Source organism: Sarcophilus harrisii, chromosome 1 (assembly GCF_902635505.1).
Source record: "Sarcophilus harrisii chromosome 1, mSarHar1.11, whole genome shotgun sequence".
NCBI lineage: Eukaryota > Metazoa > Chordata > Mammalia > Dasyuromorphia > Dasyuridae > Sarcophilus > Sarcophilus harrisii.
Genome location: NC_045426.1, coordinates 661,065,778 through 661,093,295, shown reverse-complemented (window position 1 = coordinate 661,093,295; position 27,518 = coordinate 661,065,778). Strand labels below are relative to the sequence as shown.

Sequence of the window (27,518 nt, the reverse complement as noted above, 5' to 3'; positions counted from 1 at the left end):
GATCCTGGATTAAAACAACACACACTATCCCTAGGAAAGCAGCAGTAGGACTAGCTCAGGATTGTTTCTAGAAATGTGTATCAAGTTTAAAGTTGGGAAGTAGACTGGAAGAAAGAAAACATAAAAATAATCCCAACCTAAAAAGTAATTATGTGACAAGGATATTTAAGACAAACTGAGAAGAAAAGAATGACTTTACTGGCAAAGTCTCAGAGTAAAATACATATCACTCATAAATTCAACTAGTATTCCAGAAGATGAAGTATTTTTTAAAGAGTTTAAAATGTTTTTTATAATTAAATGAGAGCACTAGAGAAAATATTGGAAAATAAATGGGAAATTTGGAAGAAAGAATTTAAAAAGGAATTAATATCTTGGCTTAAGAGGTATAAAACCTTGTCCAAGCAACAAAGTCCCTGAAAATTTGAATGGACCAAATAGAAGCCAATGACTTCATGGGAAAATTGGACATGTTTTAAAAAATCAAGATTGAAAAAAAATAGAATGGAAATTATAATTTGTTCAGTAATAACTCTCAGAAATGAGGGCAGACATTCATTTCTCTGTACTTTCTAAGAGATTACACATATCCATGTGCTTACATTCTTTCCTATGCTCCCCACAGGACTGAAAGCTACACAATTCCATGGCTGTGAATAATAAACTACCTGACTTGTGATACTTGAATGTTCATGTTCCTCCTTAACATCTCACCCATGATCTACTCAATCATTTGACTCTAAATGTTTGTGACAGGGTATTTGTTTTTCTTTTGTTCTTGCTTGGAAAGGGAAATACAAAAAAGAAAGAGAAGGCAAATTTTAGTTGTTCGGGAAAAAAATTAATTAAAAAGAATCTGCTCAATGAGTCTTAGTTTCTTTATCTTTAAAATCAAAAGATTGGACTAGAATAAAGACTTCTTATTTCCTTTCCAATGCTAGGTCTTATGAATCTAGATGTTATATTCTTCCTTGTGAAGAGAATACAGCAATAGGCATGGACCTTTTATCTGCTGTTAGATTTCTTTTATCTGAGATGCTGGAGAAAATCATGGAAGGCTTCCTGTAAGAGGTGATATTTGAACAGAGCCTTGAAGCATGGATGAGGGAAAGAATTCCAAGTGTGTTGCTAATTTGGGTGAAAAGCTGAACTGACCCATAGTTGGCAATAGTGGAGCAGAAAAGGAATGGGCAGCTTTAGGAGAATTTGATATATAGCACAGCATTTATTCATCTGGCCCAGAATGTTTACAAACATCAGGATTAATTTGAAGAAAATAATGGAGAAATTCAGAAGTTACTAAGTAAAAGAAGAAAATTCCACAGAACTTACCACCAGGATAATTTCTGTCTTTAGGAAGGAGCATTTAATTTCATCACCAGTAAAGTACTTATATATAATCTATCTCAAATTGCTTATAATTTTAGAGAGAGGGAGAGGGAGAGACGGAGAGAGAACAATTTGGAACTCAAAATATTTTAAAATCAAATGGTGGGGCAGCTAATTGGTGCAGTGGTAGAGTGGTTAGAGTGGTTAGAGTGGTTGGTGCAGCCCCAAAGTCAGGAGGACCTACCTGAGTTCAAATCTGGCCTCAGACACTTAACATTTCCTAGTTGTGTGACCCTGGGACTTAACCCCAATTACCTCAACCAAAAAAAAGTAAATGTTAAAAAAGTGAATATTAAAAATTGTCTTTACATGTAACTGGAAAAAAATCAAATACTATTAAAAAAAATAAAGTGCAAGTGAAGCTTAGAGAGATGCAGGATTCTTGCCTCAGTAAAAAGGCAAATGAAAATCAATTTTATGTTGATAGTAATGATCCAAAGTCTTTTATTATGCCTTGAAGACTATAGGCCAAAGACCTATGTTGCATATCACCTACTTGGTGCTGATGGAGCCACATTCAGTGATAAGAACATGATCCTGGAGAGAGAAGCTGAACATTTCTATAGTGTTCTCAGCAGACCGTCATCAATCAATGATGAAGCTCTTGACCATATACTTCAGGTTGAAGTCAATACCTCGCTAGATAAACTTCCAATTAAAGCAGAGGTTTATAAGAAAAGCATTAGGCTCCTTTTGTGTGGCAAAGTACAAGGCACTCATTTTATTCCAGCTGAGATTTACAAGGCAGGGAGTCTACTGCTCATACAAAAACTGACTGAAATTTTCCAGGTTATAGGATAAAAGGAGGTTATCCCCCAGGAGTTCAAGGATGACTCCATTGTCCAACTACATAAAGATTGCCTTGTCACAATCACAAGAGGGTCTCTCTCTTAGTCACTTGGTAAGATTCTTGCCAGAGCCTTCTTTATCAAGCTAACCCTTCACCTGGAAGATAGTCATCTATCTCAGCCAGTATGGCTTCACAAAAAGCTAAGAAATGATCGATGTGGTGTTTGCTGTCCAACAACTCCGGGAAATATCACAAGCAGAACAGCAACTTGTACACAATGTTTGTCAATTTGACCAAGGCCTTTGATACCATCAGTTGTAATGGTTTGTGGAAGATCGTGTTGAAATGTGGGGGTCTAGAAAAGTTCATTGGTATTTTATGCCAATTTTATAACAGCCTGCTTGCACAGGTTCTTGATAATGGGTGATACTTTCCCACTTTCCCAGTCACCAATGGAGTAAAGCACATTAATATGCTTGCTCCCATACTTTTTAGCATCATATTTCATCAGTATTGTCAGATACCTTCAATGAGGATGAATATGACATCAAGTTCAGCTTCTGCACTGATGGTAAATTATTTAACTTGAAAAGGTTACAAGCCAAGCTTGGTGTATGACTTTTTGTTTGCCAAAAATTATGCTTTTGATACAGATGAATTGCACATGTTTAACATATATTGAATTACTTGTCTAGGGGAGGCATTGTGGGGAAGGGAGGGAAGAGAACTTGGAACACAAGGTTTTGCAGGAATTTTGCATATGCTTTGAAAATCAAAAGCTTTAATAAAAAAATTTTAATAAATAGATCTGAACATAAAAACAAAAACAAAAAATGCACTTATTGCAGTCTCTGAGGATGAGATGCCCAAAATATAGATCAATTCTCTGCTGCTTAGCTTAATAACACCAGGAAAAGAGAGGTTCTCCACCAAACAGCATTGCGACATCCTTACATGGAACCAACAGTTATAGCAAATGGAGAAATTTTGAATGCCGTGGATAAATTCACTTACTTCGGCAATATACTTTACCAAGAATGTACATATAGATGATGAGGCTGACACACACATTGCCAGAGATAGCTCAGTGTTTGGGAAGCTCCACAGGAAAGTGTAGGAGAGAGGAGACTACCAAACTGGAGGTCTATAGAACCATTGTGTTGACCACGTTATTATATGCCTGTGAAACCAGGATAGCATACCAGCACCATTGCCAGGAAATTAAATTATTTGTGATTAAATTATCTTAGGAAGATTTTGGAAATTACCTGGCATGGTAAGGTACTGAATACTGAAATTCTTTCTCAAGCTAAATTGCCAAACATTAAAACTCTACTACAGAGAATACCACTCCAATGGGCTGGCTAGATTGTTCAAATGCCAAAAATAAATTTTCCTAAAAGATTCTTTTATGGAGAATTCACAGAAGGCAGGTGCTCACATGGAGGTTAGAAGAAGCAACACAAGGACACGCTTAAGGTCTCTTTGAAGAACTTTGCAATCGATTACATGACATAGGAGAAAATGGCAAAGGACTGCTCAGCATAGTGGGCTGTTGAGTCCTGCTTTCTAGAGCCCCATGTTGGGATGATTAAGATATACCTTTCTAGTGGAGAAGTGATGAGGCAGGACTCCTGAGGATGGTAGAAAAATAGAGTCCCACCTCATTACTTCTCCACTAGGAAGGTCTATCTTAATCACGCTGGTGTGGGGGCTCCAGAAAGCAATGGTAAGTTTTGTCATCCCAACTTGGGGGCTCTAGAAAGCAGGACATAACAGTGGACCCACATCAAAAAAAGGAGCTATTGCTCCTTTAGCTATTTTCAGCAATACAATAATCTAAGACCATTCCAAAGGATTCATGATGAAAAATGCTGTCCACCTCCAGCGAAAGAACTGATGGAGTCTAAATGTAGATCAAAGCATTTTTTAAATTTTTTAAGTTTTTCTTGGGGGTTTTGTTAGTCTGTATTTTATTTCAGAAAAAAAATTACTAATATGGAAATATGTCTTGTATGATTGTACATGTATAACCTATATCAAATTGCTTACTTTCTCAATGATAGGGGAGAAGAGGAAGAGAATTTAGAACTCAAAATTTTAAATAAGTGAATGTTAACAATACTATATGATGACCAGTTCTGATGGACCTGGCCATCCTCAGCAATGAGATCAACCAAATCATTTCCAATGGAGCAGGAATGAACTGAACCAGCTATGCCCAGAAAAAGAACTCTGGGAGATGACTAAAAACCATTACAGTGAATTCGCAATCCCTATATTTATGCCCACCTGCATTTTTGATTTCCTTCATAAGCTAATTGTACAATATTTCAGAGTCTGATTCTTTTTGTACAGCAAAATAACGGTTTGGTCATGTATACTTATTGTGTATCTAATTTGTATTTTAATATATTTAACATCTACTAGTCATCCTGCCATCTGGGGGAGGGGGTGGGGGTGGGGTAAGAGGTGAAAAATTGGAACAAGAGGTTTGGCAATTGTTAATGCTATAAAGTTACCCATGCATATAACCTGTAAATAAAAGGCTATTAAAAAAAATAAGTGAATGTTAAAAAAATTTTTATATATAATGGAAACTTCTTTCCATTATATAAAATGGAAAAAATAAAATATTTAACAGGCTCTGGATTAAAACAACAGTATTAATCCTAATAAAGCTTTTGCTTATGATGCAGCTGTCCAAGCTGCCATCTTGTCCAGAGATAAATTAAAGAATGTTCAAGACTTGCTACTTTTTGGAGTCACTTCTCCTTTCCTTAATATTGAAATTGCTGATAGAGTTATGACTGTTTTGATCAAACACAATACCATCATCCCTACACCAAGCAGACATCGCCCTTTATCACCTACTCAGTCAACTAACCTAGTGTATTTACTCAGGTTTGCAAAGTCGAGAGAGCAATAACAAAGGATAAATCTGCTTGGCTAGTTTGAGTTCACAGGAACTCACTCTGACCCCAAGGGTGTTCCTCAGAATGAAGTAATCTTTGACACTGATGAAAATGGCATCCTCAGTGTACCTGCTGTGGATAGATCACAAGCAAGGAAAAGACCGCCATCACCAATGACAAAGGTCATCTGAGCAAAGAAAATATTGAGCATACAAAGTTGAGAAATACAAAGCTAAAGATAAAAAGGAAAGAGACAAGGTATCTTCTAAGAACTCACTTAAATCTTATGCTTTCAACATGAAGGCTATAGTGGAGAATGAAAAAGTAAAATTGGTAATGAAGTCAAACAGAAGATCCTTGATAAACATAACAAAATAACCAACTAGCTGGATAAGAACTGGACTGCTGGAAAGCAAGAATTTGAGCATTAGAAAGAATTGGAGAGCTGCAATATCATCATTATTAAATTGTACCAGAGTGCAGAGAACATGTCAGGAGACACGTCTGGTGGATTCTCAGGTGATGGAGCAGCTCCATTTGGAGCTGCTTCTTCTAGACCCATCATAGAATAGATGGATTAAATGAATTAAAAGAACACTCAATACAATTTTTCAAAAATTCAAGGAGTCAAATTTGCAGCCAAGGAAGTGGCAGTTTAAAAGTAACATTTAAGTCAACTCTATCCCACCTCTCATGCAGGCTAGGCATTTGACCCCACCGATGAGGTGAGATTCCCATACCAATGGGCTCTTGGGACTGGGATTACTTATGTAAATCTGCACATTCTGAATACTTGAATGTGTGGAGAGGGAAAGAAATCAACGATGTTGCATTTTATCAGTACTACAAACAAATAAAAATGTAATTCTTATCCTGGAGAATAAAATCTATTCAAAATTTGCACCATAAAAAGATCTTCCCAAATTCATTGCCATCCTATCTTTTTAACATTATCTTATTCTACTATCCTCTATCCTAAGAAAAAAAAGAAAAACTTGATCCTAACTTCTCTGATGGCTCCATCCTATCTCTCCTCTCCTTTCATTTAAAAACAAAATAAAATTTATTTTAAAAAATGAATGTGTCTTCTCACTAGCTCCTAAATTTTCTGCAGGCTGGCATCTAATCTCATTCAACTGAACTGCACACTATAAAGATACCAATGATCTCTTCATTGCCAAACCTAATGGTTTGCTTGTTCTCAGTCCTCTTTCTCTTGGAGAGAGCCAGGTAGCACACCAGATAGAATGCTGGACATCAAACAAAGAATAACTGGGGGGGGGGGCAGCTAGTTGGTATAGTGGATAGAGCACCAGTCCTGACGTCAGGAGGACCTGAGTTCAAATCTGACCTCAGACACTTCTCACCTCCCTGAGAAGTCAGGAAGGAGGTGACCACCTCTGTTCTAAAACAAAAGAAAGCGGGAGATGTAATGGTCCAGAACTCGGAAACAAGGATTCTTACAAGGCATTAAGTCAGTGGAATTGATGAGACAATGGTTATCTAGTTTAGCATGGTGATTAATAGTTCTCTAGTTCAGTATGATTGAATTAATCATACAACAAATAATGGCTCCCTAGTGAAAGAATGATTGATTGGCTTATAGTCAGTATGATTAATGGATTTAACTGTAATAGAGTATTTAAGAAGGTCAGAGTCAGACCTTGAAGGGGGACTGAGAGAACTGGAACAGACTCAGGGAAGACAAAAGACTGGACGCTGGAGCACAAGCTCCAGGACTCAAGGAGGCTTCAAGACAGAGACCATTATGGTGGTCCTCCTGCCTCCCCCACAGAAACCAAGACACATTTTGGAGGATCTCCAGAAAGCTGGCCGGGGCCCCAGGCAAGGAGACAAGACTGTGAAGGAGACAATAAAGATTTCTGGACTTTATCTCCAGCTATTCTCATAGTGATTACTCTGCTGAAACAAAGGCTGGTCTAAAGACCTCCAGAAAACTAATTAGAACACGACAGATAGTATCATTGTCAAGTAAGAAAGCCAGAAGCATTCTGTACCTGCAGCAAGAAGAGATTCATCTTCTGAAACTACCAGAAGCTGCACAGCAGTGGAGACTTTTTCCAGCAGACTGCTTCCCTTAGGGGAGATCTGTTTTGGGATAAAGAAATGGGAGATATAGCAAAAAAAATTATTTAAAAATCCAGAAGAGTCCTTTCAGGGGATTTCCCACATCATAGCAAATTAAGACCCCCTCCACATATACACCCTAGGCAAAGATGCACCCCATCTTATTCCCTCCTCCAATGACTTCATCAAATTAACAGAACTAGCAAGTTAACTATTTTTACAGATTCCTAGCACTTACCTCATGCCTACCAAGAAAATGAAATGATATAGTATCTTCTCCTTTGTTATTTTCCTGCTAGCCCTGTCTCTTGTAAGAGGCATAATTCCTTCTAGAATAAGTTAAAAATGAAATGGGGGGGGGCTATCACCTTCAAGTCTGGACTCTGCAGTTATCAAAGAGAAAATCCTTCTTCTGGGAAGAGGGAAAGCAAACTGTTCTCAAGTCCTTTGTGCAATTGGTTGCTCTCATGCATGTGCTAGACACTGGTCTTATTCACTAAACATTTATTATAAACATAGTTCTGGTTCTTTCTGACAAAAAAAAAACCTTCAGTTCATTTTAAAGCTCAGGGCTGTTAATGTTAGTCCTTGAATTTCACACAACTTACTTTAATCCAATATGGTGCTGTAACTGAGGGGACCCACTAAAGATTAACTGTGATAGACTGGGGTCAATCATTCCTTCCATTATAGCACACTTCCTTCAAGTATCGAGTGCCCCATGACTGGAGTTATTCAAACAGAGCTGAATGAACATTTGTTATGAGTGTTGTAATAGGTATTTATTCTTGCTTCAGACATAGTTGTACTAGATGGCCTCTGAAGTCCTTTTCAGCTCTAAGATCCTTTGATTTTATATGCTATTTATAGGGAGGCAGATTTTAGCTTAATCTAAGGAAGCACTTTCTAACTATCAAAGTTGGCTAACAACCAACCAATTAGCCCCATCTGGGTTCAAATCCCAACCTTGTTGTATACTAGAATTACATAATCTGTTGTATACTACTTACATAATTCTAGGTACTCTTTTTGTCAGGGAAGCGTTCAACTGTTTGACCTCCAGCCAAGAATATTATAAACAAGTTTCATTAACTGGTTATGTGGTTAGAATCAATAATCTCTATTTATTTCCCCTGGCATTTTATAGAATAGAAAAATTACTGGTCTGGGAGTTTGTAGACCTATTTAAATCTCAGCTCTAACATTATAAATATTACCTTGGGCAAGACCTTTTACCTCTTCAGTTCTCAGTTTCTTCATCTTTAAAATGGGGATAGTTAATCATCTCCTTCACAGCATTGTGAGAAAAGTGCCATAGACATGATAATTATTGGGGGTTTTTAATGATTTGTTGTATTGATATGAGTCAGTAGGTTTATAATGCCTTTCTATTCTCCTTTTTTATTTCATAGAAATGGAATGTTTTATCTTGGAGGAGGGTATAATGGCAATTATATTCCTAATGATTCTTAGGAAATGAATGGTTCATGTTTACAGAGCATTTTCACATCCATTTCTCATTTGATCCTCACAACAATTCTGTACAGGAGCAGAATGATCACAGGTTGTTAGAGCTGGAGATTTCTTTAGAACTTAACATTTCAAAACTGAGAGAGATCTGAGAACTCAGACTGTCAGAGCAGGGAGGGACCTTAGAATACAAAATATCAGGGAGAGAAGAAACTTCAGAACACGGGATATTGGAGGTAGAAGGGAGACCAAGCCTAGAAGGTCAGAGATGGTAGGGGGCTCAGTGATCATTTAGTCCAATCCCTTCATTTTATATATGAAGAAACTGAGTCTTGGTAGGGGACATGACTTGATACATAGACATGTTGGGAAAGCCATGACTTGAGCCCATATTTTTATACTCAGTATTATTTCTTTCATATTAAACAGCCTAAGATATACAGCTTATCATCCTGTGAGCTAGTCAGACCACTCACTTTTATGCATGAACTAATGATAATAGTCACCAAAGATGCATACCAATAAGAGGGAGCCACTGTGGGAGCCAACAACAATCCGTCCTTGCTTCTGGAGTGAGACTCCACTAGTCCAGATTTCTTCCTTCAGATTGGAGAGGCAATGCTTTGACCTGGACTTTCCAGTGTGAGCATCCCAGGTACACACAAGCCCTTCTTTAGACAGTGTCACAACCTCTGAGCTCGAAGGAAATACTGTGGCCCAAAGCCAAGGATCCCTTGCATCACCCACAATGTGGAAAATGGCTTCTGCAGTTTCCAGGTTCCATGCATTAATCTAAAGGAATGAGGAGGAGGAAACAATCAGCCTGTGGTCTGAACTGTCTCTCTTGGCTCCCCTGTCATTAAATGCAAGTGTTTCTCTTTGTTAAACTGATCCATTTGATACTCCCCCCACACACCCACTTGCTTTTTTTATTTGAAAAAAATAAGTCTCTGCTGGCATAAAGGATGACTCTATGGGAAAGGACAGGAGAAAATTTAGGCTGTGTAAAAGCAAAGGAATTAAATTTTCACTTTATAGATTATTGCTAACTAGAGACAGCAGTTTCAGTAAAGTAATGAGGCTGAAAGTCAGATTGCTGACTATTGAGAAGTGAGAGAATGTAAGTCTATATAGCATTGTAGGGAGCTTGGTCTCGTGATGAGCAGTAAAAAGGAAAAATAAAGATGATAACTTGTCAGGATGATAGAATTAAGTAAGGATTTTTTAAAAGTAGGGAGATGATCATTTTGTAAGCAGCAGAGAGGAAACCAATAAATACAGATTGAAGATTAGAGAGAGGAAATGATCTGTGGAGTCATGGGATAGGATGCAATCAAGGGTATATGAAAAGGCAGCTGATACCATTAACAAGGACTGGAAGAAAGCAGGAAAAGAATGGGAGATTATCTCAAGGAGTTTTGCTATTAAGAAAGGAAAGAAGAGGGGAACTCAGGACTAATGACTTCTGTTTTCTCCACAAAGTATGACATGGAGTCCTCTCCTGTGAAGGTGGGAAGGAGGATGTAAGAAGGTTCAGAACAGCCCACAAAGCAGAGTGGAGACTTAATTTAGGGAGGAGTAAATCTACAAGGAAAGCCACCTAGGAATACCAGACCCCCAGCCCCTTGGTGCTCTCCTACTAAGAAGCTCTCATATCCTCCCTCCTCCCCACAAAGCACAATAGCTTTGTCATTGCAGTATATTGGGCCAACATAGCACCATCCCAGCATCTCTGGAACTCTTTGCTTTTATCCAAGCAACCTCAGAGTGGAAGATGCTCATATCCTTCATTAAGATTATTATTGAAGGGACAACTAGATGGTGCAGTGGATAGGGCACCAGCCCTGAAATCAGGAGGACTTGAGTTCAAATTTGATCTCACACACTCAACACTTCCTAGCTGTGTGACCCTGAGCAAGTCACTTAACCCCAATTGCCTCAGAAAAAAAAAGAAAAAGAATTAATTAGTTTTTTAAAAGACTGTCATTGATGCTACCTCACAGAAAAGCTGCCCTAACTCCTGGGTGGTGGTAAAAATGCCCATCATGTAATAATTCATGTCCTCCATACCTTCAAACCAGATGCTGAATATACAACTTTTTTCTTTTCATCCACATGAAGGCAACAGAAATATGGCTCCTTGCGATCAGTAAAGATTCCATCCCGAATGACATACTTCTCTTTGCCAGAAACTAAATTCCACCTGCGCAGTGTGCAATCCTTGGAAGCAGAGATGGCATAATTGCCTTGTCCAAATGTTTTCACACACCTCACTTCTCCTATAGCACAGGAGAGAACATTCGCAACACTTGAGATACATTAAAATTCAACAACCAGAAATGCCAATGGCTTTGGAACAAATAATCATAATGATAATATTTATACAGCATTTTAAGGTTTGCAAAGCCCTTTATGTGCATTACCTCTTTTGAAATTCCCAGTGACCCAGGAAGATGGGTACTACAACAATTTTTTGCTGTTCAATCATTTTCAGTCATGTCCAATTCTCTGTGACTCCATTTGGAGCTTGCTTGGCAAAGATACAGTAATAATTTGTAATTTCCTTCCCTAGCTCATTTTACAGATAAGAAAATTGAGTCAAACAGTGTTAAGTGATTTGCTTAAGGTTACAGACAATTAGTCACCACCCGGTTGTCCCCATTACAAGTTTCAGGTAAAGGTGAAGAAATGGGTACAAATTGGTTAAGTGAATGAAATGATTCAGGCCAGTTCCAATGGTCCTGTGATGAAGAGAGCCATCTTCACCCAGAGAAAGGACTGTGGGAACTGAGTGTGGATCACAAAATAGTATTTTCACTCTTTTTGTTGTTGTTTGCTTGCATTTTATTTTCTTTCTCATTTTTTTTCTTCTTGATCTGATTTTAGAATTGTACATGTTTAACATATACTGGATTACTTGCCATTCTAGGGGAGGGCATGGGGGAAAAGGAGGGGAAAAATTAGAACACAATATTTTGTAAGGGTGATCCATGTATACATTTTGAAAATAAAAATCTTTAATTTAAAAAAAAACATAAAACCCCAACCAAATTGGTTAAGTGATTTGCCTAGGGAAACACAACTAAGTGAGAAGGAAGTATTTTTAATGCAGGTTCTTCCTGACACCAGCCCCAGAATTCTATTCATTTGCCACCTTCATTCTCTAACAAGCTCATTTTCACCTAAAATCTACACTTTCAAGGCTGATGTAGAACACTGAAATATGCAATGTCATTTTAAAAAACATAACTTTAATCATTAACATACCTGGCTTTTGTTTTTGTTTTATATTTTATAGAACTATTTTCTGTAAGAACGTATAAAAACAAAGACAATTGAATATGTCTAAGTGATATGGCCATAGGTTCTTAAAATCTCAGAGCTACCATCTAATCCAATTTATACCTGAACAACAAATGATCTAAGCCTCCGCATCCCTCCATAGACCTCTCCCCAATCACTAATATTCAGCTTAGCCTCATTCCTTAATGACTAACATACTTCCACCCCCTCTTACTCTCTCAATCTTAGTGATTTTGATGCCAACTTACTGTATCCCTTAGTGCTCTGGGACTTACTCCCATCTTTCTCATCCCTACTCCCCACAGTGGTCATAATGAGAGAGTTCAAGAGTTTGCTAGGTGGCTCAATTGATAGAGCAGTGGGCCTGGAGTCAGGAAAACCCGAGTTCAAATCCAGTCTCAGTTTATTATTACTTTACCCTGTTTGCCTCAGTTTCCTTATCTGTAGAATGAGCTGGAGAAGGAAATGGCAAACTATCCCAGTATCTTTGCCAAGAAAATCCCAAGTGGATTCACAAAGAGCCAGATATGAGTGAATGACAGCCCCATTTCTAATTGCAGACTCTCCTTCTACCCCATCACTCAATAACTTCATCTTTGAGGTTCATTCAATCCAAATCCACCACTATCTCTTGACTCATATCCTTTCACAGGTCACCCTCTATTTCCAAAATGCTCTTCCTCTGCCTTCCAGCTACCTTGGTCTCCAAGACAGCTCAAACACTACCTTCTGCAAGAGGCCTTCCCCAATCTCCACACCTTACATTGCCAGCATTATACTACCTTCCATTTACCCTGAAAAATCCCTCTTTCTGAAAGCACCCCTTTTAATACTGATGCCTTCCTTGGGAGATCATATTCCAATTTATCATGTTTTATGCATGCACAAATATACATAGTTACTTGCATATTGTCTCCTTCAATAGATGAGTTCTTTAAGGGTAGAAAATATGGCTTTGTCTTTTTTTATGTCCCCAGCACTTAGCACAATTCCCGGAACACAGTTAATACTTAACAATGCTTACTGGCATCTGATTGATGATTCAGGCTTTACTTCATTCATTACCTAAGGATGTGACCCACTGCCACCTAAACCAGACTATTCCACTTTTGGACATTTCTCATTATGAATAAGCTTTTCAATATCTTAAATCTAAATCTAAAACCTCTCTGAAACTTCCCTTCTTCCCTCCACCATTATTCCTGGTTCTGCCCATCGAGGCCAAGTGAATCTTGTCTCTTCTACATGACAGTCCTTTAAATAAATGTATAATTATTACATTTCCCTCCTAGGTATTGTCTTCTCTAGTTCTGAGCACCCCAAATTTCTTCAGCCAACTTTCCAATGCCATGATTTTTATGCCCTCCTGACTCCTTTAATTAAATGATTCTATGGAGGCCTAAATCCTTGGAAAGTTGACTCTACATCAGAAAAAATAAATGAGAAAAAATTCCCTTTCAAACTCTCACCAGTGTGACCAGTTAAGATGTGCACCACTTGGCTCTTCCGCTCTTGCATACCCCACACAACCAGGACTCCATTCTGTGATCCAACTATCAAGAGTTTGTTATTGGAGCTCCACTCTATTGCCGTAATGCCTGCAGGAAACACAGAGGTCAGATAGAAAGGGGGAAAATGGAAAGAGAAGATGGAGATCTCACAATGCTGGCAGAAAGCTACAGATCAAGTGCTAGGAGCATACAAATTAATGGGAGACAATCTTCTAGTTTTTTAAGCTACATGCACATAAAGGAAATGTGAGAATTATTTACCAATGGTCCTTGAGTATCTGCAACTAGAAAACCCTTTAAAACCAATGTGGATTTGTTTCTAAGTATACCATCATATCATCTGCAAAGAGTGATAATTTGGTTTCCTCATTACCTACTCTAATTCCTTTAATCTCTTTTTCTTCTCTTATTGCCGAAGCAAGCATTTCTAATACAATATTGAATAGTAATGGTGATAGTAGGCAACCTTGTTTCACAGTAGATTTGTTTCAAAGAAAGTTATTGGAACTAGTTCTAATTCCACATCTTGCAAAAAAAAAATTCTTCTCTGATTTCTCTCATCCCACAGTTCTCTCTTTGATCCTCTTCCCCCATGGACTTTACCTGTATTTCTGATATAGCCTTTATTTCATTCTGCCTTGTGGGGCTTTTTTGTGCACATGTCTTAGCTTTCTTATTACACTGAAAACTCCATGATGGTGGGGGAGAGGGGAAAGGGAGGCTATTTGTATTCACCTATGGATTCACTACACATCTTGCACATAGAATCAAAGTGATGAAATAGCTCTGCAACAACAACAATACAACAACAAGCCCTAAAACATAGAATGTCAGAACTGGAAAAAGCCTTAAAGCATAGGACAGCACTCCTAGAACATAGAATATAGAATGCCAGAGTGAAAACTGATGTTATTTGTACAAAAATATTGTGGCAGCAGAGAAGTTTATACCTGAACAACAAATGATCTAAACCTCTGCATCCCTCCACAGACCTCTCCCCAGTCACTGATATTCAGCTTATTCATTCTTTAATGACTGGAATACTTCCACCTCCTCCTACTCTCTCAGTCCTAGTGATTTTGATACCATCCTCCAGCTTACTGTATCCCTTACTGCCCATAGGGACTTACTCCCTATGGAAAACCATAGGGTGCCCATCAATTAGGGAATGGCTGAACAAGCTGTGGTATATGAATGAAATAGAATACTATTGCTCGATAAGAAATGGGACAGCTAGTAGGTGCAGTGGATAAGAGTACCAGCCCTGAAGTCAGGAGGACCTGAATTCAAATGTGGTCTCAGACACTTAACCCTTACTAATTGTATGACCCTGGGCAAGTCACTTAACTCCAATTGCCTCAGGGGGGAAAAAAACTGGCCTCAGACACTTAACACTTCCTGACTGTGTGACTTTAGGCAAGTCACTTAACCCCAGTTGCCTCAGCAAAAAAAAATAATAATAATAATAAAAGCAAGAAAAAAAAAAAAGAAAAGAAATGAGTGGGATGATTTCAGAAAAACCGGAAAAGACTTACATGAACTGATACAAAGTGAAGTAAGCAAAATCAGGAGAATATCATGCATAGTCACAGCAATATTTTACAATGATCAACTGTGAATGACTTTGCTATTCTCGGCAATAGAATAATCCAAGACAATATCAAAGGACTCATGATGAAAAATGCTATCCTCACAGAAAGAACTAATAGAGTTTGAATGCAAATCAAAGCAAACTATTTTTTTCACTTTTTTCTTTTTTTTTTTTGTTTGCATCTTCTTTCATAGCATGACTAATATGGAAATATTTTTGTATATTTGCACATATATTTGCTTACTATCTCAGGAAGAGAGAAGGGGAAAGGAGAGAATATAGAACTTAATTTTTTAAAATTAATGTTAAAAAATATTTTATATGTAATTGAGAAAAGCAAAATATCATTATAATAAAAAAAAAAAAAAGAAAAGGAGGAGGGGGGAGGTTCAGGGAGATCTTAGAGCATAGAACAGAGCTAAAAAGTCCCTGGAACACAGAACATAGAATATCAGATATGTGAAGGTCCTTAGGACATAGAATTTTAGAATTAAGAAGGACTTTAGAACTTAGAATGTCAAAGCAGAAAAGGAACTTAGAACATAAAATATTAAAGCTGGAGAGATCTTAGAACACAACAATAACAATAATAGTTATCATTTAAATAGTATGTTTAAATGTTTGAAAAATGTTTTAGTCTGTTATTTCACTTGATTCCTGTAATTCTGTGAGAGAGGTGCTATTGTTATCTCTATCTTACAGATGAGGAAACTGAGGCTGAGCATTTGAGTAACTTACCTCGGGTCATACAATTAGTCTGAGGTGATATTCAAATTCATGTCTTTTTTAATTCAGACCCAATCAATGCTCTGTCTACTATATAAGGGCTTCTTAATTTTTTTCCACTCTCAAACCCTTTTTGCCCAAGAAATTTTTATGCAACTCTGGATATGTACATATATGAAATAGGCATACAAACCAAATATTTATTGATAATATAACATATAGGAATCTATTTTAAAACAATTCTTTGGTATACATACAATTTTACCGTTTGTAAAAGTTGAAAAGCAAATTTATATACTGAGATGTATATGCTTGCTTATTTTTCCATAAAGCATTAAATCTTGGCAGAATATTTGATTACTTTTTTTCCATAACTCCCATATTCAGTTGTAAGACCCTATATGGGGTCATGATCCATAGTTTAAGAAGCTTTGAACTCTACAACTACACAAAGTGTCAGAACCAGAACGAATTTTGGAACATAAAATATAAGAGTTGGCAGGGTACCTAAAAATTATCTAGCCAAACATATTATCTTCAGGAGCACTCTAAAAGTCATTTAGGCCAGCTCTTTATTTAATAAGTAAAGAAACTGGGGTAGAGAAATGGTAAATTGTTCAAGGTCATATAACTTCCTGCTTCTTAAACTGTGTTTTGCAGACCCATATGGGGTTTTCCTAACTGAATGTGGAAATCATGAAATGTTTGATTTGCATACCTATTTTATATACTGTCATGTAAAGTTTTCTTGGATGAAAAGGGGTTATAAGTAGAAAAAGTTTAAGCCTTCATATAGTTAATAAGTAGTAGGGCTAAAATTAAACACATATCTTTTGATTTCCATCACGTTGCACTTTCTGCTGAGCTGCAAGGCTGTTTTTAGGATTTGGGGCATCTAGGGTAAGCAGTATTAACTATGGATTTCTGACATATTAAATTCAAGTAGGCATATTATAGATCTGGAACCTGGAAAATGAGAGAGAGCCTAGTGGGACCAAACCATAGAGAAGCTCATTGAGGTGCTACTAAGTGGGGAGAATGGGGTGGGGATAGAGAGAAAAGGTGGCACTTGTTAATATCCTTATTCTTGCTAACTAGGTGCTAAACTCAGTTGTCTGAGGTGCTGAGAGCAAGGACTCTCAGCGCCTCCTGGGTCAAAGCCTAAACCATTCCACCCTAGTTACAGCTCCATCATATTGTCCAATAGTGTTTGTTCAATTCAACAAACACATATTAAGCACCTACTGTGTATAGGGCCAATGCTCATTGCTATAATAGATAAAAATGATATGCACTGGTCCCTACTATGAAACCAGATTCCTTTGGCTGATTAAGGACTGTCATGATTCAACTATCATTTCTCTAAGTTATTACAATCAGTTTTTAATTTGTTATTTTCTTCATTCTTAAGGAAGAACATGGTGACATCAAGGAGGTGATGTAAGGGAATTGGATTTCAATGAGGGAAGGCTGTGCAAAGTCACCAGTCTCACTTTCTCCTCCAGAACTATCTGGCTCAAATGACCAGATATAAATCAAGATGATTGGAGATGGCCCTCAAAAGAGCAAACAAGGCAGAGGGTGAGGTGGAGGAGAAGGAAAAAAGGAAGACAAATAAGAGCAATTGGTAGGATAGATAGATAGACAGACAGACAGATAGATAGATAGATGGTAGATAGACAGATAGATAGATAAATAGATTAAATAGATGGATGGATGAATGGATGGATAGATAAACAGATCTATAATTCTTTCCTTTCAAAAATAAGCTAAAAGTACTGGTGCCTCTAGCTATCTACCCTTCCTGTTCCCCTTAGATACAGGCTCATTACTAGTATTTATTACTTATAAATAGTAGCCTCCAGAGAAGCTGGTACATCTGAGTCAGCATGAGGCAGCACAAGACAACCCTTGAGAGTGCCCATGGGACCTTACTCATGGAAGATGGGAAATCCCAAAGAGAGTCACAGAAAACTAGATTCTCCCTCAGACAGGAAAGTGACATGAAACAACTGCCAGGAAAGAAAGAAGTCATTTTTAAAAGCAGAGAATACTGATTGCTTAAAGCAGCTTTAAAACCCAAGGGAATATGGAGCAGTCTGTCACACCAAGGTTGGCTGTCCCCTTGGGGCCTGGAATTCCCTCCCTCCTCTCCTCCAATTCTTAGAATGCATAATTTTTTTTAAAGAGGCTTCAAAGGAGGCAGTTCCTACAGGATGCCTTCCTTGACCTCCAGAGGACCTTTTCTCTAAAATTTTGTTCTCCTTATTGTTGTCATTATTCTTATTTATCTGACTTTTTGTGACCTTTCTTAAGGTCTTCTTGGCAAAGATACTGGAGTGGACTGTCATTTTCTTCTCCAACTCATTTTACAAAGGAGGAAACTGAGGTACATAGGATTAAGTGACTGGCCCAAGGTCACTCTGTTATTAAGCGTCCAAGGTCAGATTTAAACTCAGATCCTCCAGATTCCATGGCAAGCGTTCTATCCACTTAGCCACCTTGACTTGTATTAATTTTGTATATACTTGTAAATATATCTGTCTCTTCTAGTAGAATATAAACTCCTAAGATCAAGGACTGCATTGTTTTTTGTCACTAGCACCTAGTGTACTAACTGGCCATAGAAGACATTTTAATAAATATTTGTTCATTGACTGATTAACTGATTGATACAAATAACAAATAGGCAATTATCATCCATGTTTGTGAATGCCAGAACTGAGAAGGGAACCATAAAAAAATAAGATGATAGAACTGGAAATTACCTTAGAACATAGAACATTAGATCTAGAAAGTATCTTAGACCATAGATTTAGAAAGTACCTTGAAACAAAGAAGTCAAAGCCAAAAGAAATCTTAGAATATAGAAAGTCAAAACTAGAAAAGAACTTAACATAAAATATTGGAAGTTGGAACTTGCAGGACTTCTTAGACATGTTCTCAGCTAAAGTGATTCAGGGCCCCTTATTTCTCCACTTCCTCTGCCTGCCAGTGAGTGATGCCAGATTTGGGGCATCCTCCCTCCCTGCCACCTTTGCCAATGATGGGGAATCTTTTAGTGGAAAAAAGATGAGCAAATTGCATTCTTAGGGACTTTGTGATTGCTAATAGATGTACATGACAGGAATGATGTAGGATCAAGAGCCCTGGACAAGGAAACTTTAGGTCCTGGGGCTGTGCCATTTCCTAATTGTATGACTTTGCATGAGGTATTTCCCCAGCTTTCTGAGCTCCTTTGTTTTACAAGGCAAGAAGCAGAAGTCCAAAGGAGAAAACTGACCTACCCCAAATCAGTTCAACAGTGTCAGAGTCAGGACTAAAACCAGGCTCTCCAAGACATTTGTTTTTCCCCCTCACTCCACTGACAAAACTTACCTTTGTGATAGCCTGTGAGCATCTCCTGGAGGGGCCCTCCTGGAGGCAGAAGGAACCCACACAGGGGGATGAGAACAGGATGTGGATATGCATTAAACCACCTCGTGCACTGATGGCACAGCTGTCCAATGAGTGCTGGGTAGAGAGAGGAGAAGGAATAAAGCCGGGCCAAAATCTCTGTGTAGAAAATGCTCTTGTCTGAAAGAAAGGACCATACTTAGTTAGGATTTCGGACAAATAGCCAAACTGAGACCTCATGAAAGGATACCCTTAGAAAGGTTTCCTCCAAAAAAATCATCTAGTTTTCCTTTAGGTTGTTGATTATTTTTCATGTTCAGTCATTTCAGTTCTCTCTGACTCTTCATGGCCCCATTGGGGTTTTTCTTGGCAAATATACCGGATTTAGTTGGCCATTTCCTTCCTCATTTCAGGTCTGCACTATATCCATTGCATCACACAGCTGCCCCTATTATTTTATACAAACATAGTTGCCTAAAACTAAAATATAAAATTGCAGAGGACTATAATAGTAACTCATATTCCTTTAAACTTTACAAAAACACAGATAAGTATTATTCCCATTATTATCCCCAATTCCGAGAAGAAAAAACTGAGATCCAAGGGAGTTTGATGACTAGCCCTGGGTCACACAGCAAGTAAATGTCAGAGGAAAGACTTATCCTGAGGTGCTTGTGCCCTTGAGCCCAAAATGCTTTCCAAGAGGCAAGTGACAGTTATCACTAGTTCCTCCCAAGCAGGAAGAAAAAACTTTCAAGATGGAAGGACACTGGAATATTAAATGGAGAGCTGGGCCTAAAGTCATGAAGGCCTGATTTCAAATCTGGCCTCAGACTTACTAGCTGTTTGGCCCTGGTCAAGTCACTTTACCCTATTTGCCTCAGTTTCCTCATCTATCAAATGAGCTGGAGAAGGAAACCACTCTAGTATCCCTGCCAAGAAAACTCCAAATGGGATCATGGAGAGTTGGACAGGACTGAAACAACTCTATAACAACAAAAATATATTAAATTTATATGGCTTCTCAGACAGAGGCATTATAATATAAACAGATAGAAAGCTGGCCTTGAAAAATTCAAGCCCTGCCTTTAACACGTCCTGGCTGTGTTACCCTAAGCAAATCTAATTAACTTTAACTCTCTAAGACTATACATTTCAGAGAACTACCAACCTGCAGTTGTAGAGTTTTTCCTTACTTGGGAATTCCCTCTATAATTCAGATCACAGCTCCAGGTCCTTTTCCCTATCTGTTTCAGGTCCAGAAGAGACCACATGTACAGAGGACTGGGCTTGAACTCAGAAAGACTTGAATTCAAACGTTGCCCTTGACACTTATCTGTGAACAAATTACTCAACTGTTCTCTTAAGGAACACTCTTAAGGCTTATCTACTCAGTTTGAGACTGGGGATACCATGCAATACAATAATGGGGATATAATACAACCTCTTTCCTAAAAGAGATTTTCCATATCAAAGAAATTCCAGATCCCTCACATATTAATGTAACTTTCCAGAAGTGTATCCACCACTCCCTTTCCCAAAGTCCTCTTTCCACAAGGCTTTGGCCAGTGGCACACAAGCACTAGTAAGCTAGAAAGTTCCAAATTCAAATCCCGTGATAGATGGACTGAGACAGCTAAATTCAGTGAGATTGAGGAGAAGTTCAGCCCTAGAGGGTTGGCCATCAGGTGATAAATGTACTGAAATTTCAAATGGAAGGATGGTGATCTTCATCATTAAAGGAACTGCCTACTGTAGTCTTTTGATGTCTTTGAAGTATTTGACATTTGAGAGCATTAAAATGTCTATCACCAAGTTATATGTCATGTTGGCAATCCATACCCTCTCTCTGAGTTTTAGTTTCCCTTAAAGTTCTCAGACTAAATGTTCCCTTCCAGCTCTGTCTTTTTCTTTACAAAGGATGTATTCACATGGGTGAACATACTTTCACTGCCCTCTAGTGACTAAATTATGCTCTTGTTTAGCCAGAGAGAGAATCCCCTTGCTGCAATTCCTCAGAAATTTTAGTCCTAGAAAAAGACAGTGAATTTTGCTCTCCTCGGTTTTGCAGACTTGGTTCTTAGCATCCATAAATCTAGATAGTTGCCAAAATCTTCATTACCTGGAGGAATTTGAATTGAAGACTCTGTCTGAGCTTGGATGCTTTTACCTTTAATACATTATATAGACTCTTAGACCTAAAAAGTTTGTAAGATATTGTTTAACTGAATGTCTTCATTTTGCTGATGATAAAACAGACTTGCTTCAGACACCCAGGACAGAGCCAGGATTAAATTCCAGGCCTCCTAGATCCCATTCTGAGGTTCTTTCCACTACACCATCCTATTTTTTGGATTTTTGCTAATAACAGATTGAGAAATGATAGGATCCCAGGAGCTGATCCAAAAAGAAAAGGCACTGATTTTGCTGAGTCAAAAGATGTGGGATATTATAGAGTTAATGTTTCTCTAGTGTTGTGCAAATCATATCAGAAGCTCAACATAGAAGAGGATTTCCTTACATCTAGTGATCTAATGTCACTTACCCATGCCCACTGTACAATCTATAGTGGGTCTTGAGAGCTGTACAGCATCACGGATAAGACTGAGTTCAGGACAGTCAAGGTGTTCAGCACATAGGGCAAAATCCTCCAGCATGCTTGTGATTCCACTGGAAAGAACTCTACATGAAATCCAATCCATGTTCCCTGCAAAGAAGGGAAACCATTTCCACCTTATCTGGGGGCTGGAGGATTGAGATATCTCTTCTCCATCCCTTCTGGAACCCTTCCTTCCTCCTCCTAACAACAAAGCCTTAATTGACAAGTGGCAAACATAAGCACAGATGCTCCCAAGAAGTCATGGCCCTTGCTCCATACAAGAGCCCTCAGAATCACATATAGCTAGATATGGTGATCTGGTCAGGCTGTTTATGTTTTCTAAGTGTAAGCATGGTGGGTCATTATTGAGAGAAATATTGTTGACCTCCACAATACTCATAAGACTTTGTTCATTGGGATATTCTACAACTTCAGTGTTAGAACATTAGTCTTTAATACTGGCTGTTTTAGTCAATGTGTCTCATAAGGAACTGACCCAATTGAATCTGGCTGGCACAGGGATGATTGAGTAGAGCATGTGAGGGCATTGGGCAAACTAGAGAAGAAGCCTGCCCAGGTCAAAAAAAAGTGTGGTGGCCACTACTGAAAAGGCTTGGATATCTGAGAATGTAGTTCTGACTCACCTATTTTTTATAACCCCCAGAGAGTTTGTAATGTACCCTCACAACAAATGCCAAAGGGCCAAGCCTTCAGGGCTCTGCATATATCCTTGTGTCTTATTACATCTGGTAAACTTTAGAGTTTCTTGGGTACAGAAACAAGTGAAACTAATTAGACACACAGATTCTGGTTTTGGGTCAACTGCTTACTTTTCCAATTTGGACCTTTGTCTCTTCATCTATAAAATGAGAGGATAGTGTTAAATTATTTTTATTGTTCTAAGGACCCTCCTAGTTCTAAGGGCCCTCCCACTTCTGACCTTTTGTGTCCTCCTAGCTCTATCATTCTGTATTCAAAGGTTCCTCCCAGCTCTGACATTCTATGTGCTAAGGGCTCCCCAGCTGTGACATTTGTATTCTAACACTCCCCTCAGCTGGGACTACCTATGTTCTAAGGGCTCACCCAGCTCTGACATCTTGGGTCCTAAGAACCCTCCCAGCTCTGACAACCTGAGTTCTAAGACCCCCATTTTCCCCCACCCCAGCCCTAATATCCTGGGTTCTAAGTTCCTTCTGGGCCTGACCTTCTGTGTTCTAAAGGCTCTCCAGCTGTGACATTCTGTATTCTTACAACTCCCCACCCAGTTCTAATTCCCTGTGTTCTAAGATCCCTCCCAGTCCTGACATGCTATGTTCTAAGGGTCCTCTCAGCTCTGACCTTCTGTGTATTAAGGTTCCTCCCAGCTCTGACATCCTAAATTCTATATTTTACCCCCATTTCTCCATCTGTAATGATCAGTTCTGTTGAATAAGGAAGTTGATATCCTTAGGGAAGCTGATATCCTTACCCAGAACATCCTTCTTCAACTCTTCTATACGTCCTGAATTAGCCAGGTGACTGGGCAATTCATTTAACTTCCTAAGATTTGCAACAGTATCCGAAAACCAGAGTGGTTGAGGTGCAACCTGGAAAGAAGGGAGGAAAGAGTTACAAAGGAAAACACAATCCTATGAATCTTATTCAAAAGAGCATTTATGTGGATCTCACCTTCCTGTCAAAGTTCAGTGGTTTTCCCAGGAGGGGTAGAGTCATAGGTTTCTTTATACCCTGACTCCAGGCTCCAGTGAAGAATTCACATAAGAGATGATGTCTCCTTGTTTTCTCTTGTCCTGATAAATAGCGTTCCTTGACCACCTCAGTCAGTTGTCTTAGAAGAAGAGGGACCAGTGTAAGATAACATTAATAGCTGACCTTTAGATAGAACTTTATTATTTACAAAGTATTTATGCACATACATCAAAATTGTATCTTAACAAGATGGGAGAATGTGGAAGAAATTATCAGTATTCCAGAGGCAGCTAGGTGGCACAGTGGATAGAACACCAGCCCTGAAGTTAGGAGGACTTGTGTTCAAATCTGATCTGATTTTTGACATTTCTGACAAATTCTGACAAATCTGACATTTAATAGCTGTATGACCTTGGACAAGTCACTTAACCCCAATTGCCTCAGTTAAAAAAAATTATCAGTACTCTGGGCATTGTAGGTGGGGAAATGTCAGAATTTATTAAATAATCCTCAATAACTCTACTTAGAGAGAAATTTAAAGAGCCAGAGATCCTTCTTGTTTTTGAAAGTATCTCTGATCCAAGATATTTTCTTCTTTCAATGTATAGAGTTCAAGAATAAAGATACAGTACTATGATCAAGATTAAACAAAAAATGTTCAGGCAACAGTTTTGACTCATTAAGCAGAACAATACCAATACTAATATAACTTTCAAGTAGCTTGGCTAATCATTTTCTATAAAATTATTTAATCCCTCTTTAATTACTCCCTATAAAGATCCAGCCTTCAAATTAGTCAAAAGTAAATTCAAGAGATACTTGTATTAACTAAATCAATCAAAAGACTGTCTTTTTTTTGTTCTTAATCTGATAATTATCATAATCAATTTCTGATAGGGTTACTTCCTAGTTTTATCAGGCCTCTGCTTTAGAAACAAGTTAGGTCAGTAAAAAATAAAAACAAAAGTTTTAGAACTAATAGTTTAAAAAAAAAAGACCAATGAGAGTTGTTACTATTTGGGTTAGAACAAGGACTTCAGACTAAACTAATGTTATTTTGCAATTTATAGTCTAAAAAGGGGAGCAGGAGGGACCTTAGTATGCTTCCATATCTGTGAAGCAGGCATTTTAAGTATTTAATTATCCTTATTTTACAGTTTAAGAAGCTGAGTAACTTGTCCAGGATCATACAATCAGTGTCTAAGATCAAATTTGAACTCAAAACTACCAGTTTTGAGAACACTTTCAGTGTTCTATTCACTGTGCCAACTAGCTGCCAAATAAGAACTTTGACTAGAGATGAATTCAAAAGCTATTATGGAAACTTCTTTCAACATTCAACTCAGGTGCCATACTATAGGAGACCTTACTTGATCTCCTTATTTGTTATCAATACTCTCTCCTTGTGGGGAGTGGGGAAGTGGGAGAAAAGGGAATATTCAGAAGAAAGAGCCAATAATCATTGGCCCTATTAATAATGTCAGCAGCAATAACTAGACTATTACAAAAAAACTACTCCCTCCTTTTTTTAAGCAAAGCACTTGAGGTTCTGATCAATCCAGCCATTTGGATATTTTGTCTACCTGTGAGCGAGTCCAAGTAGCATGAAGCCATCTGCAGGTCTCTTCATCAAGCAATCCCCTAGGTCTCGCCGGAGCCTCACCCATAAGAGAGGAGGAAAACGAAGAACATCTTTGCTAGGAGGAGTCCACTCTTGATAGACTTCCCTCAAAACTTCGTCATCCAAAGATAAGACATCTTTCAGTTCTGCTTCCGACAGCCCATACCTGCCAGAGAGGGTTGGGAATATGTGGGGAGTAAGGGGGTGTAGAGGGAGTTGAAATCTGTCTGGTCATCTCCTGAAGGTCTCTTGGTAGATCATCTTTTTTATGACCTGATTTACCATAAAAGGTTCAACCTAACCATAGGGAAATAAGTATCTACTGTTGCAAGAACACAATGCTATGAGGTAAGCAGTATATTATCATTGCCATTCTACAGACGAGGTCCCTGAGGCACAGAGAGAGGAATGACCTGACAAGAGACAGACAGTTAGTGAGTATTAGACCACCAAACTGTCCAGATCTCTTGACTCTCTAATGTCTAACACTCTTTCCACTATACCAAGACGTCTCTCAAGAAGTGTCCTTTGAGAAGCTAGGACTACAGCCAGGAATCACCTCCTCAGCAAAACAGTAAAATCCTCCAGGGGAAAATGGATATTCAATGAAATAGACTTTCAAGCATTTCTGACAAAAAGACCAGAGCTGAAACAAATATTCCCCAAGTGCCTCTGATGTGTCAAACACTATAATAGGTATGAAGACAAAAATGAAAAAAATCCCTGGCTTCTAGGAGCTTATAATAGAATAGCCAGTTCATAAGTGCTTTATTTTTCCATTTTGTTGTTTGAGATATATAAATTATACACCCAAATGAATATAGAAAATAAATATGAAATAAATTTGTAGAGGAGGTATTACTAACTGGGTGGAAATCAGAAGAGTCTTCATGGAGGAGGTGGCATGAGCTACATTTCAAACAAAGAATTCTAGGAAGAAGAAATAGAGAAAGCACATATTCCAAGCATGGAAAATAGCCTGGAACCTCAGTAGTGATTCCATATTGGATGTATAGCAGAGATGGATAGGTTCCCTCCTGTGTAGTTTATCAGAGAGGATATAAACTTAGATCTCTTGTTGATCTCTACAACATTTTGCTGTAAGGATAAAGTCCTTGCAAATCTAGAAATCAGATTAGCACAATCCCCTGACCAAGTAATCTTGGCATGGAAATAGAGCTCCAGAGGCTGCCTATGAACATAAGTGACTCTCTTCAGCATTTGACACTGGCTACCCTCTCTTTATGTATAATCTTTCTTGCTTGGATTTTCATGACATTGTTCCTTCCTGGTTCTAGATGATTCTTTTTGTCCTCTTATGTTAGTTCATCATCTATGTTCTGCCTCAGTTCTGCATATATCCCAGCTCTGACCAAAGCCTTATTATCCATTTTTTCCTGTCCATATGCTCTCTTCCAAAGATCTTACCATCCCATATGGGTTGAACTATCTTTCCCTCATCTCTCCCCTGAACTTCTCCAGCATCTCCAGTTGCTTTCTGAACCTCTCTGCCTGAACATCCCATATGTCCTAGATGCCTCAAATTCAATATGTCCAAAATTGAGGCAATTTCCTCCTAAATCCACTATCCTCCTCACCTTCCTATTTCTGTGGAATGAACTACCAATATTCTGTCACTCAAGCTCTTAACTTAGAAGGCCTCCTAGATTCATCTTCACTCTCATTTACCCCACATAGCCAATCAGCTTACAAGTCTTAGTTTTATCACCACAGCATTTCAAAGATCTGTTCCCTTTCTCCTTTCACATGGCCACCACTCTAATTCAAGTCCTTATCACCTCTTACCTGAACTCTTACAAGAGTCTAATTGTCCTCCCTGATCGCAGCCTCTCCCTTCTCTAATGCATCCTTCACATAGCTGCCAAGTTTTTATTCCTAAAGTATGGATCCAAGCATGTCATGCACCTGCCTGAATAGTTTTAGGAACTCACTATTTCGGGGTCAGAATACAGAGTCTTTTTGACATTTAACACATTTTACAATCCAGCTCTAGTCTAGCTTTCCAAAATGATTAGTTATACATCACTCTCTCCACACACTATATATTGCTACCAAACTGGGCTATTTGCTATTTCCATATACAATATTCTCTTTATATCTCTATATCTTTGCCTAAGCTGCCCTCCATGCTTAGAATGTACTTCCTCCTCACCATTACCTCTTGGGAATCCCTCAGGATCCACAAGGCTCAGCCTTAGAAAATCCTCTTTCACAAGAGGTTTCCTGATTCTCTTAATTGTTAATCCCTTCCCTCCAAAAAAAAAAAAACTCATTTGTGGACTTTGAATCCTCACCCCTTAATACAGTGCCTGGCACATAGTAGGTACTTAATATATACTTGGTTGATTGATTGATTGATAACCAATGGCAGGTGGGAAGTGTTTTTGAACATGTGTTTGGAAGGGTCTG

General features: G+C 38.3%; 1 protein-coding gene across 2 annotated transcripts in view; it reads right to left on the bottom strand.

Annotated features, from left to right (window-relative positions):
- NWD1 (NACHT and WD repeat domain containing 1) overlaps positions 1–27,518 on the bottom strand; it is a 75,767-nt gene that overhangs the window by 19,794 nt on the left and 28,455 nt on the right. For both annotated transcript variants that reach the window (XM_012542394.3, XM_031947974.1), the window contains exons 5-13: positions 25,051–25,254; positions 23,447–23,606; positions 23,247–23,364; positions 21,725–21,886; positions 19,162–19,359; positions 13,425–13,553; positions 10,723–10,931; positions 9,172–9,444; positions 7,113–7,203 (exon numbers count right to left, since the gene is read on the bottom strand). In XM_012542394.3, the coding sequence (XP_012397848.3) occupies positions 7,113–7,203; positions 9,172–9,444; positions 10,723–10,931; positions 13,425–13,553; positions 19,162–19,359; positions 21,725–21,886; positions 23,247–23,364; positions 23,447–23,606; positions 25,051–25,254 (1,544 nt within the window). The remainder of the gene's footprint in view (positions 1–7,112; positions 7,204–9,171; positions 9,445–10,722; positions 10,932–13,424; positions 13,554–19,161; positions 19,360–21,724; positions 21,887–23,246; positions 23,365–23,446; positions 23,607–25,050; positions 25,255–27,518) is intronic.